The sequence below is a fragment of the Megalobrama amblycephala genome, linkage group LG15, assembly GCF_018812025.1.
Source record: "Megalobrama amblycephala isolate DHTTF-2021 linkage group LG15, ASM1881202v1, whole genome shotgun sequence".
NCBI classification, from domain to species: Eukaryota; Metazoa; Chordata; class Actinopteri; order Cypriniformes; family Xenocyprididae; genus Megalobrama; species Megalobrama amblycephala.
In genome coordinates, this window is record NC_063058.1 from 16,583,513 (window position 1) to 16,598,716 (window position 15,204).

Consider the following 15,204-nt stretch of genomic DNA (forward strand, 5'->3'; position numbering starts at 1 on the left):
AAACAAAACACCATAATAATTTAAGATTAGTTTATTGTTTTGTTTTGGAAAAATCACAAATCATCAGAAAATGATTAACTGTGAAAGTGAATTTTCCATTAATGAACTGTGGAAGAAGTGAATGAATACCTCCATTCAGAAATAGCAGCAATACTTAATTATTTATGAATCAGGGCACACAGTGTTTTAAAACTGTTAATTGCTCAGGATGAACAAGTCCTGAAAGGCTAATCTAGGAGTCATTGGTTGAACATCTGTTCTTGGCATTGTGTTCTTGGAACTGATCATCAGAGATTGAGAAATATTGGTATGATTTATGCCTCTTTTACCGTGCCAGTGAGGCAGACCTCATGGTCTTGCGGCTACAGCCCCAGACAGGCCCGTGTGCAGGCAGGGAGGACAGTTGAGGACTATGAACATACACATATATCAACCATGAGAGAAACTCTGAGGGTTTTCCATTTATAAAGTGTTATATCCGACAGTGCCATCACATTAAGAGTTACTCAGTAGCGACATAAATTCTGGTTGTGTGTAACTTTTTAGTTTATAAAATGGGTGGTATTTTCCAAAAACACCACCTAGTCCTAGACTAAATCACATTGTAAATGGTGCTTGACTATTATAAATCCTTCCTCCGTCCAAAACGAGGCTTAAGAAATTTCCAGAAATGTGCTACCATAATTATTATGGAAAAATAAGAAATAATAATACATTGATTATTTATTACAAATACTTTATATAATAAAAAAATATAACAAACAACATAAATATTATTTATAATAATAATATAGTAATAAATTATTAATATAAAAATAAGAAATAATTAAGTAATTTAAAAAATAAATATTATTTATAATAATACTAAATACTAATAATACTACTAATAATAAGCAGTAATAAATAATAATTATTAATAATTTTATTAATGTAGAATTAATATTAAAACATTTATTTTTATTTTAATGTAACTCTTGCACACTCACTCTGAGATTAAATAAAAAATAGAATACGGAATTATGGGTTTAGTTTGGGTTTATTGTAAAACTATTCTTATTAACATATTTTATTATTATTATTATTATAAAAAAAATTAATAAAATAAAATAAATGTATAATAATACGGAGCCCCGCACATGACATGCAAGAAAAAAAAATGTAATCATGCACACGATTTACTAATTCATTCTCTCGATTTACGATTTAGCCTACTATTTTTTCCCTCCATGTCATGTCCGGGGCTCCATATATTATAATAATAATTATCATTATTATTATTGTGAGGATCTTACAGGGAGTTGGAGTGGGAGTTGCGTATCATGGGAGAAGAGGCAGTCGAGCCGCTATAGGGAAGTTTGGGTGAAGATGGCAGAGAAGAGTCCGTCATTTCTTCAATGTCCGAGTGAGAGGACGCAGATTTAGGAGACTTTTTCTTTCCGAACGCTTGTTTAAACGAGCTCCGCAGCTGTGGAAGAAACAAATCTGTTACTATGATACTTTCATCACGAAGTCTATTAGCAGTTACAATCCTTTTTTTATTGTAAGTTTATCTTTAAGAACTATCCCTTTAAAACATTCAATTAATATAAAAAGTTATATTAAAGATATTCTGATGGAGATATTTATCCCATCTTACCTCATACACCTGTACCATGACATGAAAGCACAGGGGAAATCGGACAAAAAACATATTTAAACACCTTATCAAAAATGTTAATCGCTCTAACAGCTGGTAGAGTTTAATATAATCTAAAAATGTGTTTTGGATCCAGTCTACAACACATTCTGAAGGAGGGGAGATCACCTACATGACAAAAATCAAATAAATCCAGTGGTAAAAACACCGGTACCATCTCTAAAACCACACAACATCATCATCAATACTACAACAACAAGGTTAGAATCACATACATAGTTATCAGGTGCTTTTCCTCCACCAGATGATACAGCCTGAATACAAGAGGACAAATGAATTTATGACACTGATGACTTATATTTATTCTAAACTTCCAACAAAAGCAAACACCTAATTAATATCAACCCACAATTCTACGCCCATTCACACCAAGAATGACCTAGCATTGATCTAACTCTAAATAGCCTGTTTAGTCTTGGAAAGAAGCATCTATTAGATACTTTAGAAGTACTGTATGCATTGGATGGACAGGCTGGAACACTTACCCAGTTATTCTTCTTCTTCTTCTTGTTCTTAGCGTCGAGTTCCAGGTTGCTGCCGATGCTGGAGTGGCTGGTGGCGCTGGTCATGCTGGAGACGCTGTCCGAGGAAGGCTGTCTGTGGATCCGCAACTCCCGCTGGGACTGAGGCGACCCGCTGACAGAGTCTAGAGAAACTGAGGGAGAGAAAGAATAATAAAAATGAGGCATATAGGCAATAAATATGATACTGTTTTTGTATTTGATTGCACTAAAGACATTGAGAGCTCACCCTTGCGGTTTGTTAATGTTGGGTCTGGTGTGTTAATGACTCCATTGATGGTGGCTTGAGTCGCCGAGTTCTGCTTCTGAAGGAGCTCAATGGTCTTCCTCAAGTCATTCAGCTCTGTGTCCTGCAGATAAAATGATATTAAACGATGAAAGAATTTTTAGACACCAAATAAGAAGCCATTTAAACCCTTTATGATGCTGTTTTCCTCATGAGACATTCACACATTGTACATTTTTCAGGTTAGAGTATCTTCATGAGGACTTCAGATATTCTTGCGCTCACATAAAAAACACCACACACCTTCTGTTCCGCTGTCGTCGTCAGGCTCTGCAGCCGGATGGTCATGTTTCCTAAACTCTGCTCAAAAGCCGCCACAAGGTGAGCCTGGGGACACACACAATTTCATTTATAAAGTAAATCAGTTTTATTTTAATAAGCAAAATGCCATAAATGGACAAAGACTCAAAGCAGCTGTAGAGTTAAACCAGATGTTGAGCAGCCAACTAAAGTACGATCACATTTCTAGAAAAATGTGGGTTGCAGCTTGTCAGTAATGCATCTGAAAGTGCCAAATATGTCTGTGAGACTAGGTTTTGTGATAAAGACAAGCTGTGGCATGAACTCGGGTTGTTATGCTGTGGAAACTGGTAAAAGCTCCATTCATCTTTATTGCCAATTTAAAGACCCTAACCTAATGTAAACAAACCAGGAATATAAACACAGAAATATCTTTTAAAAATGTATTGATAATGTATTTTCAATAACAAATAAATATAATTTAAAAATAATTAAATATAATATATATTTTTGTCATTTAATTATTTTCTATATATATGTGTGTGTGGGTCAATGAGGTGATGGGTAATTTTTTTTGTCCAAAGGCCTTAATAATAATAAAAAACAAAAATATGACAACCAATGTAAGGTAGTACAACTAAATCTCTTTTATTGAATCCAAAAGGTTTTAATTATATTTTGCTATATATAATAAGTATTTTAAAGATTTTGAAATGTCAAAAGGTCATTCGGTTTAACTGTCCAAAGGCCAATACAGTCATTTCATTTGTGATTAAAATATCTTAAAATGTAATAAATGTTTATATTTTTTATTCTGGCATGATTTTACAACATCATATATTGACAGTGCAACATGGTATTAAAATAATGTGTAGAAGTCGTTGCTTTGTTATAAGAAAGAATGTCCGGAAAAATGAATTTCATTGATGTCATTCGGAGTAACCAATATAAAGGGACCATTTTGGATCAAGTCATGCGGTCAATATCATGTGACAGGATGTGACATCATTCAGACACCTGCAAAGGCTATATATCAGCCTGTTAGCACTGTTTGAAAATATCGTCATTCGGTATAACCAAAACTGTAATTTGGTAAAACCGAAATTTTGGTTAAACTGAATGACTTTTTTGTAAATCTTGTAAAAAATGAAAAAGCAGTGTAAATTGATTATAAAAATCACATAATCTCATTGTTAAAGGTGCCCTAGATTCAAAAATTGATTTTACCATGGCATAGTTGAATAACAAGAGTTCAGTACATGGAAATGACATACAGTGAGTCTCAAACACCATTGTTTCCTCCTTCTTATATAAATCTCATTTGTTTAAAAGACCTCCGAAGAACAGGCGAATCTCAACATAACACCGACTGTTACGTAACAGTCGGGATCATTAATATGTACGCCCCCAATATTTGCATATGCCAGCCCATGTTCCCAACATTATGAAAGGCATTAGACAAGGGCAGAACGTCTGGATCTGTGCACAGCTGAATCATCAGACTAGGTAAGCAAGCAAGGACAATAGCGAAAAATGGCAGATGGAGCAATAATAACTGACATGATCCATGATAACATGATATTTTTAGTGATATTTGTAAACTGTCTTTCTAAATGTTTCGTTAGCATGTTGCTAATGTACTGTTAAATGTGGTTAAAGTTACCATTGTTTATTACTGTATTCACGGAGACAAGAGCCGTCGCTATTTTCATTTTTAAACACTTGCAGTCTGTATATATTTATAAACACAACGTCATTCTTTATAAATCTCTCCAACAGTGTAGCATTAGCCGTTAGCCACGGAGCACTATCAAACTCATTCAGAATCAATGTAAACATCAAAATAAACACTGTACTTACGCGATTAGACATGCTGCATGACGAACACTTTGTAAAGATCCATTTTGAGGGTTATATTAGCTGTTTAAACTTTTTTTATGTTGTTTAAGGCAAGCGTGAGCTCTTGGGGCGTGGAGCACCAGATTTAAAGGGCCACACACCCTGAATCGGCTCATTTCTAATTATGCCCCAAAATAGGCAGTTAAAAAAATGAATAAAAAAATCTATGGGGTATTTTGAGCTGAAACTTCACAGACACATTCAGGGGACATCTTAGACTTATATTACATCTTTAAAAAAAAAGTTCTAGGGCACCTTTAACACTTAATAAAACTTCAAAATTAATTATATCTCAATTATGTTTTTTACACTTTTAAAAACCTTATTCGTCAATGACCCGTGTACACAAAATATTAAATACTACTAATAATAATAATATTTACATTTACTTATTTTTAAACCCTTTATACTAATAATACTTATTTACTACTACTATTTAATATTTTTAATAATATAATTATGATAATTAAATAATTAATATATTATATTTAAAAATAATATAATATAATATATTCAAGATAATACTACTTAGTGAGATAAGACTGTGATATTAAACAATATACCAAACACACCCACAACTGCTATTTAATTAAACATTTGTGGTATGTATATGGAAAACCACAAAGTAACGTTCACTAAAGCACATACACAACAGTCATCAATATGAGTCATACAACCTGTTGCACAACAACAAAAGATCTTAAGAGCCCAAATCATCAATCAAAACTTTCGAAATAAACCCCCTCAAGGTAACATCATACAAAACAAACAGCTCAAAAAAATACAAACAGAGCAGTCAAACCACGGTCTTCAGCCCACCTCACTGAATTCTCGTTTCCTCCATTTACTCCCGCTACTGTGGCTCTTGCTGTGTCTGAGGCGCTTTGGTTTAGTCCTCTCACAGACCCTCCTCAAAGATGGGTAATGATTCAGAGGTTGCCAAATGACTGCTCGAGTGGGGTTAGCTTTGCCTTTCAACATCTCTGGGGTGATACACTGTGTGTGAACTGAGACAGAGGACGACGTGTACCTTAGATTTCTGCTCAGTTGTAGCCGCCAAAAATGAGCAACCATGCTCGTACACAACACAACAAGCGTATCAACATGCAACATGAGCTGATAATCAAGGGACGGTTGATTTGAATGACTTCCATCGGAGGGAGTCACAGGTTTGTGTTTGGGCATGTGCTGTTTCAAACATCAGATAACCTTCAATAAATCTTCCTCAAAGGGATTTTTTTTCATCCAAGCAGAGTAGCAATCGGTGCATTTGTCTGTGTAAAACTTTACCAAACAGCCAGAAGTGCAAAAGCCTCCAGTTTTGTTTGCGAAGCCTGTATGAGATCTGACAAATGGATAGGGGTTTTAGGATGTGACGATTCATTAGGTTGTGTAGGCCAAATGCGGGCTGTCATATTTGATGTTATTAAGCAGATAATTCCACTTAAAGGCATATGACACACATCCGATTGCACACAATCTTACTCAATACACTGCGAAACACTAGAACAAAGGTTAAATCACTCTTTTACCAGCTGTTAAAGGTGCATAAAAGTCAAGACTACACTATGGCACAAAATCCAACATGAACTGGTTCTGTAACTACTAACCACATCTTTGATAACACCACAATTTCCCGAAGCCAAAAACCATTTAAAAATTGCCAGTCGAACCTCTAGTGTACATATACACAGATTAGCCAAAACATTGTGACAACCTAAGATGCTGTCACGTGCTGCCAAAACAGTACAGACCCGCCGAGGCATGGACTCTACAAGACTCCTGAAGGTGTGCTGTGGTATCTGGCACCAAGATGTTAGCAGCAGATCCTTCAAGTCCTGTAGGTTGGGAGGTGGAGCCGCTGTGGATCGAACTTGTTGGTCCACCACATCCCACAGATGATCAATTGGATTGTGATCTGGGGAATTTGGAGGCCAGGGAAACACCTTGAACTCTTCATCACGTTCCTCAAACCATTCCTGAACAATGTGTGCAGTGTGGCAGGGTGCATTATCCTGCTGAAAGGGCCACTTCCACCAGGGAACACCATTGCCATGAAGGGGTATACCTGGTCTGCAACAATGTTTAGGTAGGTAGCACGTGTCAAATTTATGTCCACAGGAATGGCAAGACCCAGGGTTTTTCCAGCATAACATTGCCCAGAGCATCACTTCCACAGGAAAACGGCACACAAGTACACAGACGTCCACGTGATTTAAAAGAAAATGGGACTTATTTGACCAGGAAAACTTCCTCCAATGCCCCAAGGTCCAGTTCTGATGCTCACGTACCCATTGTTAGTGCTTTTTGACGGTCATCATTAATGGTCATCATAGGCACTCTGATTGGTCCGTGGCAACGCAGCCCCATATGCATCAAGGTGTGTTGTGACGCATTCCTCCTATAACCATCACAAAAATTTTTGTGTGACTGTGTGCAAAAAAAGTAACACAAGTTACTTTGTTTTCCCATTTACTGACTGCCAACTCTCCTGTCCCCATGTTGAGAGAAATAAGGAGTAAGTGCAGAGGTGTTGTGTGCGCTGTGTGAACATGATGGTTATTCTAGACTAAATGTGAGCATACATTTACTCATTTACTTCTTCTCCTGCATCCTATTCAATGGCAGCACAGCTAAAAGGCTTGTTTGAGCTGCGCCCTCTACTGTACAGGCGTAAATATGCATTTCCTTCAGCCTGAGGCTTATTCATTTCACTTTTGGTGTTAAAGAGCCTTTACATTTGCCAAAAACAGAACTTTGTTGTTATAAAAACAAACAAACAGCCCAGCTCAGATGAGAAAAAAGTAACGCAAAAGTGTACGCGTTACTTTTCATCAAAAGTAACTAAGTAATGCAAATTAGTTACTTTTTTAGGGAGTAACGCAATATCGTAATGCATTACTTTTAGGGATGCATCGGTATCGGGCCCGATACCAAGCTCATGTACTTGTACTCGTACTTCCAATACCCAATACCAAATACCCCCAATACCAAAGACCGATACCTTGCGTGACGTAACTGACAGAATTTTCTGTGCACAGAGGCACCGGCGGCAGCAGCAGAAACAATGTCAGCCTCAGGGGTGTGGAAATACTTCAAAATTAATGATGACAACCCACACTTTACGAACTGTATGCTTTCAAACACGATTCGTTATCGATTAGTGAAGGCGGGATAGGCGGAATTGCGCTGAATGACACAGACCAGAAGCGCTCTCTCTTGCACGCTCTCTCTTTCTTGCGCGTGATCCCAGTTCTCACAGACAGCGCACGATCAGTTCTCCTTGCGCCTGAATGGTCAAATGCACACATAGTTATCAAAATGTCCATCGTGCAGTCATAAATGCAGTCAGTTATGGACGTTAACATTTGGGTGAAAACAGGATATGTGTCAGTATCCATGGATTCGGACTTAAAGGGGCCATAGCCTATATTTGTCATCAATGTTAATAAAACAAAATATGCTAAATAAATGTATGGTAAATAAACCTACTGTATCTGAAAAGTTAATTTGTATCTCAATAGTATTCATTGTATTGTTTGTAATTTGTTTGTAAATTTATTTTTATATAACAACAATTATATATATTGGTAATTATACCCTTTGAAGGTTATTGGACAGTGTGAAATTTTTGTTCTTTAAGTTTGTGACAAGCACATAAAAATGATTACTTTTTTCATTAGAATAATAACAAAGAAGCTGTTCTACATTCATTAGTCTCACTGTGTTGTGCTTGGAAAACTGCAACATCACCAAAAAAATAAATAAAAAAAATAATAAATGTACAAGCATCGGTATGGGCATCGGCGAGTACTAGAAAAAAAGTATCGGTACTCATACTCGGCCCTTAAAAAATGGTATCAGTGCATCCCTAATTACATTTAAAAGTAAGTTTCCCCAACACTAGACACAGTAGACCTTCTGTTGGCTCGGACTAGAGAGGACAGCCTTCATTGACCTCAGAGCAAGTTGGTAAATTGTCACCACTGCTGACTGGGAGCTGTCTTTATATCTCACATTGTGACTTTTTAAATCAAATAAAAATTTGTTTTCAGTTTTTTGGTAATATTTTTTTTAATACTTTATCTCACATTCGACTTGCATATATGTTTGGACACATGTTTGATGCTCAAAATCTATGCTATGCAGATGATGCATTGAAAATGAATGAAAACTGGTTGAAAGAAATACGCGTTTCTATGAGTATTGAAGGTGTATTGTGGGTAATCATGCCAAAACAACTGTCTAGTGTACTCACATTGGCACTGAGCTGTGTTGTGAGAGCCGAGACCTTCTCCTGTGACGAGTCCAATTCTCTCCGTAGCTTACGGATCTAAACACACATTAAAGTCAGTTATTCAAACACAAGTCATGTTGCTAGAAGCTGATTTCTGAAGCTAATGTGGAACCAGTTTGTGGTTTCTCATATAATAATGTGCTAAGGAGAGACTGGCCCTTGATCAGCATGAAAGAGAAACTTTGGTTTCAGACATAAAACACAGAGATTAAAGAGTAGATATCAAGGACAGTTACCATGAAGACCATCATGACAAACACAGAAATTTTCAAGGGTTTAAAAAGAGTTACATCAAAGTGTGTTTAAAATTACAAGTCAGCTGAGAAAAACAGTGTTTTGGGTAGTCTACAGGCTCCCATGTGCAACACACTCAATAATTTATATCATATGAAATGAGGGATGCTGTTCTCACCTCCGTCTGAGCCTTTTCTTCAGGCTAGAGATGGAAAAAGAAGATGATATGAAGATTAATGGTTTGAAAAAGTTTTTGAGCATTGAAAATGAAAATTCTGTCGGCATTTACTCACTCTCATGTTGTTCCTAACCTGTATGAGTTTCTTTTTTTCTGTTGAACACAAAGGAAGATATGTTGAAGAATATGGGTAACTAGACAGTTGACGCTAGCCACTGACTTTCCTACTATGGAAGTCAATGGCTTCCTTCAACTGTTTGGTTACCGACATTCTTCAAATTGTCTTCTTTTGTGTTCATCAGAAGAAAGAAACTGATACAAGTTTGGAACGACATGAAGGCGAGTAATTGATGACAGAATTTTCATTTTTGGGTGAACTATCCCTTTAAGAGAAAGAGATGTTGAAATGTGCCAATAAGATTTTGCACTTATGACCTTTACCTGATAAAAACACAGTTTAAGGTGTTTACATGATAAACTTTTGTTTATTCTCATATTCGTAATGTAATTTCGCATTATTTTTTCATTATTATTTCTTACTACTTATCTTGTAATTTTGACATTCATGACCATAAACCATATTTAAACCATAAACTTATTATAACAGTAAAAATTTTACACGCTTCTATAAGTTTTGTATAGCTAACTTACAAAACCTAACGAACAAAGCTATGAAATAACCATTAAACTTCAGCAAACTTTTTGACTCACCGTAGAGTAAACTGATGATGTGCTAGAGACCAGAGACAAAGATGAGCCATGAACTATAGAGAGAAGAAAAATACAGTCAAAATAACTCCAAGTATCGCAGAGGCATGTGAGTCATTGCCAAACTAGCATGAAAAAGTAGCAGGATAAGCTAGCACATGCTGAAACACCATGACGTGCTTATCACCTTAGCAAACAAAAGCTTTATAGCCCGTATATTCTGATAAGGCATACATGCATTTTTTTCCTAATGTGCTGCCAAACCAAAAACCTAGAAAGAACAAAAAGGCAATAAAAGCTTGAAATAACAAATGTACTGTGAAATCATTATTTGTGAATGAAAGGGTGTTCAACGTGCCGTTGCGATACAAGGTTATTTGCAAAGAATTATGATTTTGTATGTTCCTCCCGTATTTTCAAAATGAAAAAATAACGATTACACTTTATTTTAAGGTGTCTTTGTTACACTGTAATTATACATTTAAGTACTGAGTAATATTAAATAACTACATGTACTTATTATAGGTTTAGGATTAGGATTTGGTTTGTTTTAGGGTTAGTTGCATGTAATTATGAATAATTTATAGTTATTACAATAGTAACTACATGTAACTTATGTAACACTGTAAAATAAAGTGTTACCAAAATAACTATGTCAAGCGGTACTTAAACTAATCTGCTTTTGAGGTTGCAAAAAGGGATCAGTTTTATGACTAATCTCAAGGAACACAAGATTTCTTCATGCTCCAGAGAAGCAGCTTAAGGGGACTTTTTAACCGTGGACAAAAAGCCTCAATGAACTTTGTGAACATTAGATTTTTTCATGATTCTGAGTCTTTCAGAAACTGATGATCTACTGGGATTTTCAGGCAAAACCATCTCTAGGGTTCACAGAGAATGGTCCAAAACAGAGAAAATATCCAGTGAGCGGCAGTTCTGTGGGTAAATATGTCTTGTTGATGTCAGAGGAGAATGGCCAGACTGGTTTGAGCTGATAGAAAGGCAACAGTAACTCAAATAACCACTCGTTACAACCGAGGCCTGCAGAAGAGCATCTCTGAACACACAACACGTCAAACCTTGAAGCAGATGGGCTACAGCAGCAAAAAAACACACCGGGTGACACTCCTGTCAGCTAAGAACATCAAACTGAGGCTACAATTCACACGGACTCACCAAAATTGGACAATAGAAGAGAGAAAAAACGTTGCCTGGTCTGATGAGTCTCAATTTCTGCTGTGACATTCAGATGGTAGGGTCAGAATTTGGTGAAAACATTATTTTCTTGGCACACTTTGGGCCCCTTAGTACCAATTGAGCATCGTTTAAATGCCATAGCCTACCTGAGTACTGTTGCAGACAATTGCAGACATTGTCCATCCATTTATTTAATAATAAATAATACATTTACATTACTTTTTATTAAGTATATATGAGAGTAATTCTATTTATATTCTTGTTTTGATTGCTGAATTGACTACCATGGTATTCTTTGAAATACCTCGGAGTATGTGTATGTCTTGATACACACACACATATATATATGTGTGTATCAAGACATACACATTTATTTAATGGTAAATCCTCTCTGAGCCAATAAAAAACAGACTCAGGGCAAAAATAACCCTGAAAATGGCATTATATTGAGTCATGCATCATTGTGAACAGCAACTATGTTCTTTTTTACAAGCCTAAACACCACTTCTCATTGAAATCAACACCATCACTACCTTAGAAAGACATGAATCATAAATACAGAAAGCAAAAGAGAGCCTTGGGACAAGTGGTGTTGAGCCAAGGCAGGCGAGTTAATCATCAAATCAACATTAACTGTTGGGTAAAGGCTGCCAGGCCAACAAAGCCGCTCTTTGTTTGTTTATGCTTTGGCGCAAGTGAGGACACACGTTACAGCCTGACGTTGTCTAAAGCCTTAACATTAATGACAATCTATCATTTAGCTATTAGGTAACAGAACAATGCAGGTCTATTTGCTCTTTTCCATAAACATGACATTATGGATTGAGTTGTAATGGTAAATTTTGATGGCAGACAGAAATGATGACAGTTTTAATCTTGGTATACACAGCAAATTACACGCACACAAAAAAGGTCAAACTCCACTACAACCAAACTCAATACAAGTATCATTCCGAATTCTCACCTTCTTCCAGGCCCTCACGGAACGATCCGGAGCTGCTCATAGTGCGGCTCTTTTCCTCCAGGCTCATTGAGGAATTCCTCAGGCGTGGGTCGCTGTAGGGGTCATACGGGCCGTCGTGATTTCCCTGACCATTGGTCCCGCGCAAGGTCGCCATTTGCAAAGCTGTGGTGGGACTGCCTGGAGTGTCAATACAGGGATCAAGGTTAAAAAAGCACTACGGTTAAACTTAATGACATGAATGTGCATTCAAAGTTCACAGAAAGGGGGAGACTAGTAGTTATTTCAGTTGTTAAAGCATATGCAGACCAAAAAGTGAAATTATAATTCATTAAAAGTGAGGATTCTAACATAAACCTTTTCTTTTGTTGCTGGTAAACTGCAAGTTATGATACCCAGCTGCTAGAATTAGGTATTAATAACATTAAAATAATATTATGTATTAAAATTCTGTGTGATACTGATAAATCGATAATTGTTTTCATGTTATGGCAGATTACCAATAAATGGCTGTTTTTAAAATTCTATACTATTTTGACTAAATAAATGAAAATAAAACAAATATCAGTGTTTAAATGCTAGTGAATTTAGGCATCACAACACTATAATGTACAGCGTGAAAAATGGATACTAATTTTGAGATTTAGATCACGGCAAATGTAATCTAAATGTAAAAACAGGGGGAAAATAACATTTACACAATTAAATAAACAATATCAACTGATACCATTTAAAATCCAATTAAAACCAATACCTGATACTAAAAAAAAAATAAATAATATTGTCCAATAACTGATATATAGTGCATCCCTAGTATAAAACACAGAAGTTTAGCAGATTAGACACAGGTTACGCAAATTGCTTGTGTTTACCCAGTGTGCTAAAGTTGAAGCGTGTGCCGGAGGGCGAGCTGAGCGCAGAGGCAGGGGTGTAGGGGGTCGAATCTGAAAGCCCAACAACCGAGGGGGAACACAGCCAATCACGGGCCTCCTCATGACCTCTGACCTGAGGCACATGGGCATACCTGCAGGTTTAAAACGAGTGTACATGAGTCCATGGAAGAGAATGTTGTTTTTTTTTCTTTCACATGAAAGTTCTCATGAAAACAGCTCCAAGAAAAACACCACAATGCCAGGAAAATCACAGCTATCCAATTTATGGTGGGTAACAGAAAACCCAAGTCCACAGCTATGAACTCCCATATTTATTTGCATACTATTATATTTATCCAGAAGGTACATATAACATAAATACCATATCATGTACTAAACTAATCAAAACTCAGTTAACACAAACTACACTGGCTTATTACTAATATACAGATATACTATGGACATAATCAGGGCTCCTGTCTTGGGAGCCACTGGCTCATAAAATTAAACATTTTGGAAATAAAATACAGATTTAGATTGAGAGAATTAAAATATCATTTATTATATTAAAAAAATCTGTTGTGAACATGTATCTTTAATTACAAGTAACGGCCCACTGTCCATTTTGAATCAGACATAAAAATGATTTGTGGTAAAGTAAAAACAAAAATTCAACTAATTGTGTTTTCAACTAAAAACGTTATGGCCGTACATTCACACGACAATGGCGTTTTGGGGACATGAAAATGCAAACTTTTGAAAACGGGATTTAAAGCGCTAGTTTTTAACAATGCTATCATTGTCGTCTCTGTGTAAACTACAAAAATGTGAATTTGTGAAAACGGTGATGCCACGAGCATGAGTATTATGTGTTCAGTCTATAGGTGCACAGTGTTTCTTTACAAAGTGACATCGCCAACTACTGGCCTGGCAGCATAAAACAGCATTTAGTCATTTTCGCCGATCCGTGTGAACTGGGATTGTTTTGACAATGGTGTCGAAAAATGTAGGCGAAAAATGCCTACAGGAAAAACTTTTCCATTTTTAGTACATCGTTGTCGTGTAAACAAGTTTGAGACTGATTTGTGAATCTTTTTGACTGAGTCATTTAAAAGAACCAGTTCACTTGTTTGTGAATCAATTCTCACACTGTTGCATGTAGGAAACTGATGTAATTAACTGTAAAAACATCACAGGTAAATTTGAAATTATTGTTGCAAGACAAAAACATGTGATCATTTGACCACACATAACTTTACCTGTCCTGTTTCCGTGGCAGTGTGTTGCGGGTAAATTTAGGGCTAGCAGAGGGGGAGGACTGAGGGCTAGAGGAGTGTACAGGGGCAGACAAAACAAAAAGAGGCAGATAAAAGTGAAAGAAAAGAGAGAGGAGATAAAGAAATGATTAAAGAGGAGTACATGTAAGAGAAGATAGATCATCAGTAGAGATAGAAACCCTATTTCACAAAAAGCTGGAAGCAGCATGGTTGAACAATTAATTTCTTACCTCTCTGAGAGGCCAGTTCTAGCACTGTTGGTCCTATTAAGACATAAATCTTCCTTTCCCAAGGAAACACCTATGGAGCCACTATTGGTTTGGTTGGAGCTTTGAGACAGGAAGCCTAATCCATCCCTGCCTCCCCAAGGAGAAAAAGCCGATCCTGGGTTGGAGGCCACAGAGGAAAGTGTCTGCTCTCCATGACCTCCAGAGGGCACCGTCAGATTGTCATTGTAAACTAGACCGCTGCCTCCGCTGGCGACAGATGGCATCTCCAGAGAACCATTCTGCTGGATGGACGTGGCATGGGGATTGGAGATGATGGTGGAGTTCTTCATGTTCTCCATGGTGGTGACCGGAGCTTGCTTATTGCAAGATTTGCTACCAAAGAGTCTGGTTGCAAAGGGGGAGAGGGATTTAACTATGAATCAGAATCACTTGCACGCAGCAATGAACACAGCCATAAAGTTCTTTTTATTGAGTCAGTAAAAAAGATTCATGAAACTGTCTCAAACTCTCTAGTAAGTAAGCAGTTTGAATAAGATTTAATCAGTCAGAGAATCGTTCATAGTGCAGGTATGCGACAAGCGATTTCCCAGCAAACGACTTTCTTTTAA

At 36.7% G+C, this 15,204-nt stretch overlaps 1 protein-coding gene across 12 annotated transcripts in view; it reads right to left on the reverse strand.

Annotated features, from left to right (window-relative positions):
- nav2b (neuron navigator 2b) overlaps positions 1–15,204 on the reverse strand; it is a 117,765-nt gene that overhangs the window by 10,169 nt on the left and 92,392 nt on the right. For 5 of the 12 annotated variants that reach the window (XM_048157944.1, XM_048157947.1, XM_048157951.1 and 2 more), the window contains 13 exons: positions 14,597–14,980; positions 14,349–14,414; positions 13,090–13,241; positions 12,221–12,397; positions 10,063–10,115; positions 9,352–9,375; positions 8,901–8,975; positions 2,747–2,830; positions 2,447–2,567; positions 2,182–2,351; positions 1,912–1,950; positions 1,293–1,465; positions 330–410 (listed from right to left, as the gene is read on the reverse strand). In XM_048157944.1, the coding sequence (XP_048013901.1) occupies positions 330–410; positions 1,293–1,465; positions 1,912–1,950; positions 2,182–2,351; positions 2,447–2,567; positions 2,747–2,830; positions 8,901–8,975; positions 9,352–9,375; positions 10,063–10,115; positions 12,221–12,397; positions 13,090–13,241; positions 14,349–14,414; positions 14,597–14,980 (1,599 nt within the window). Of the gene's footprint in view, positions 1–329; positions 411–1,292; positions 1,466–1,636; positions 1,646–1,911; positions 1,951–2,181; positions 2,352–2,446; positions 2,568–2,746; positions 2,831–8,900; positions 8,976–9,351; positions 9,376–10,062; positions 10,116–12,220; positions 12,398–13,089; positions 13,242–14,348; positions 14,415–14,596; positions 14,981–15,204 lie in introns of all 12 variants that reach the window. The other 7 variants (XM_048157941.1, XM_048157945.1, XM_048157943.1 and 4 more) reach the window with 7 other exon arrangements.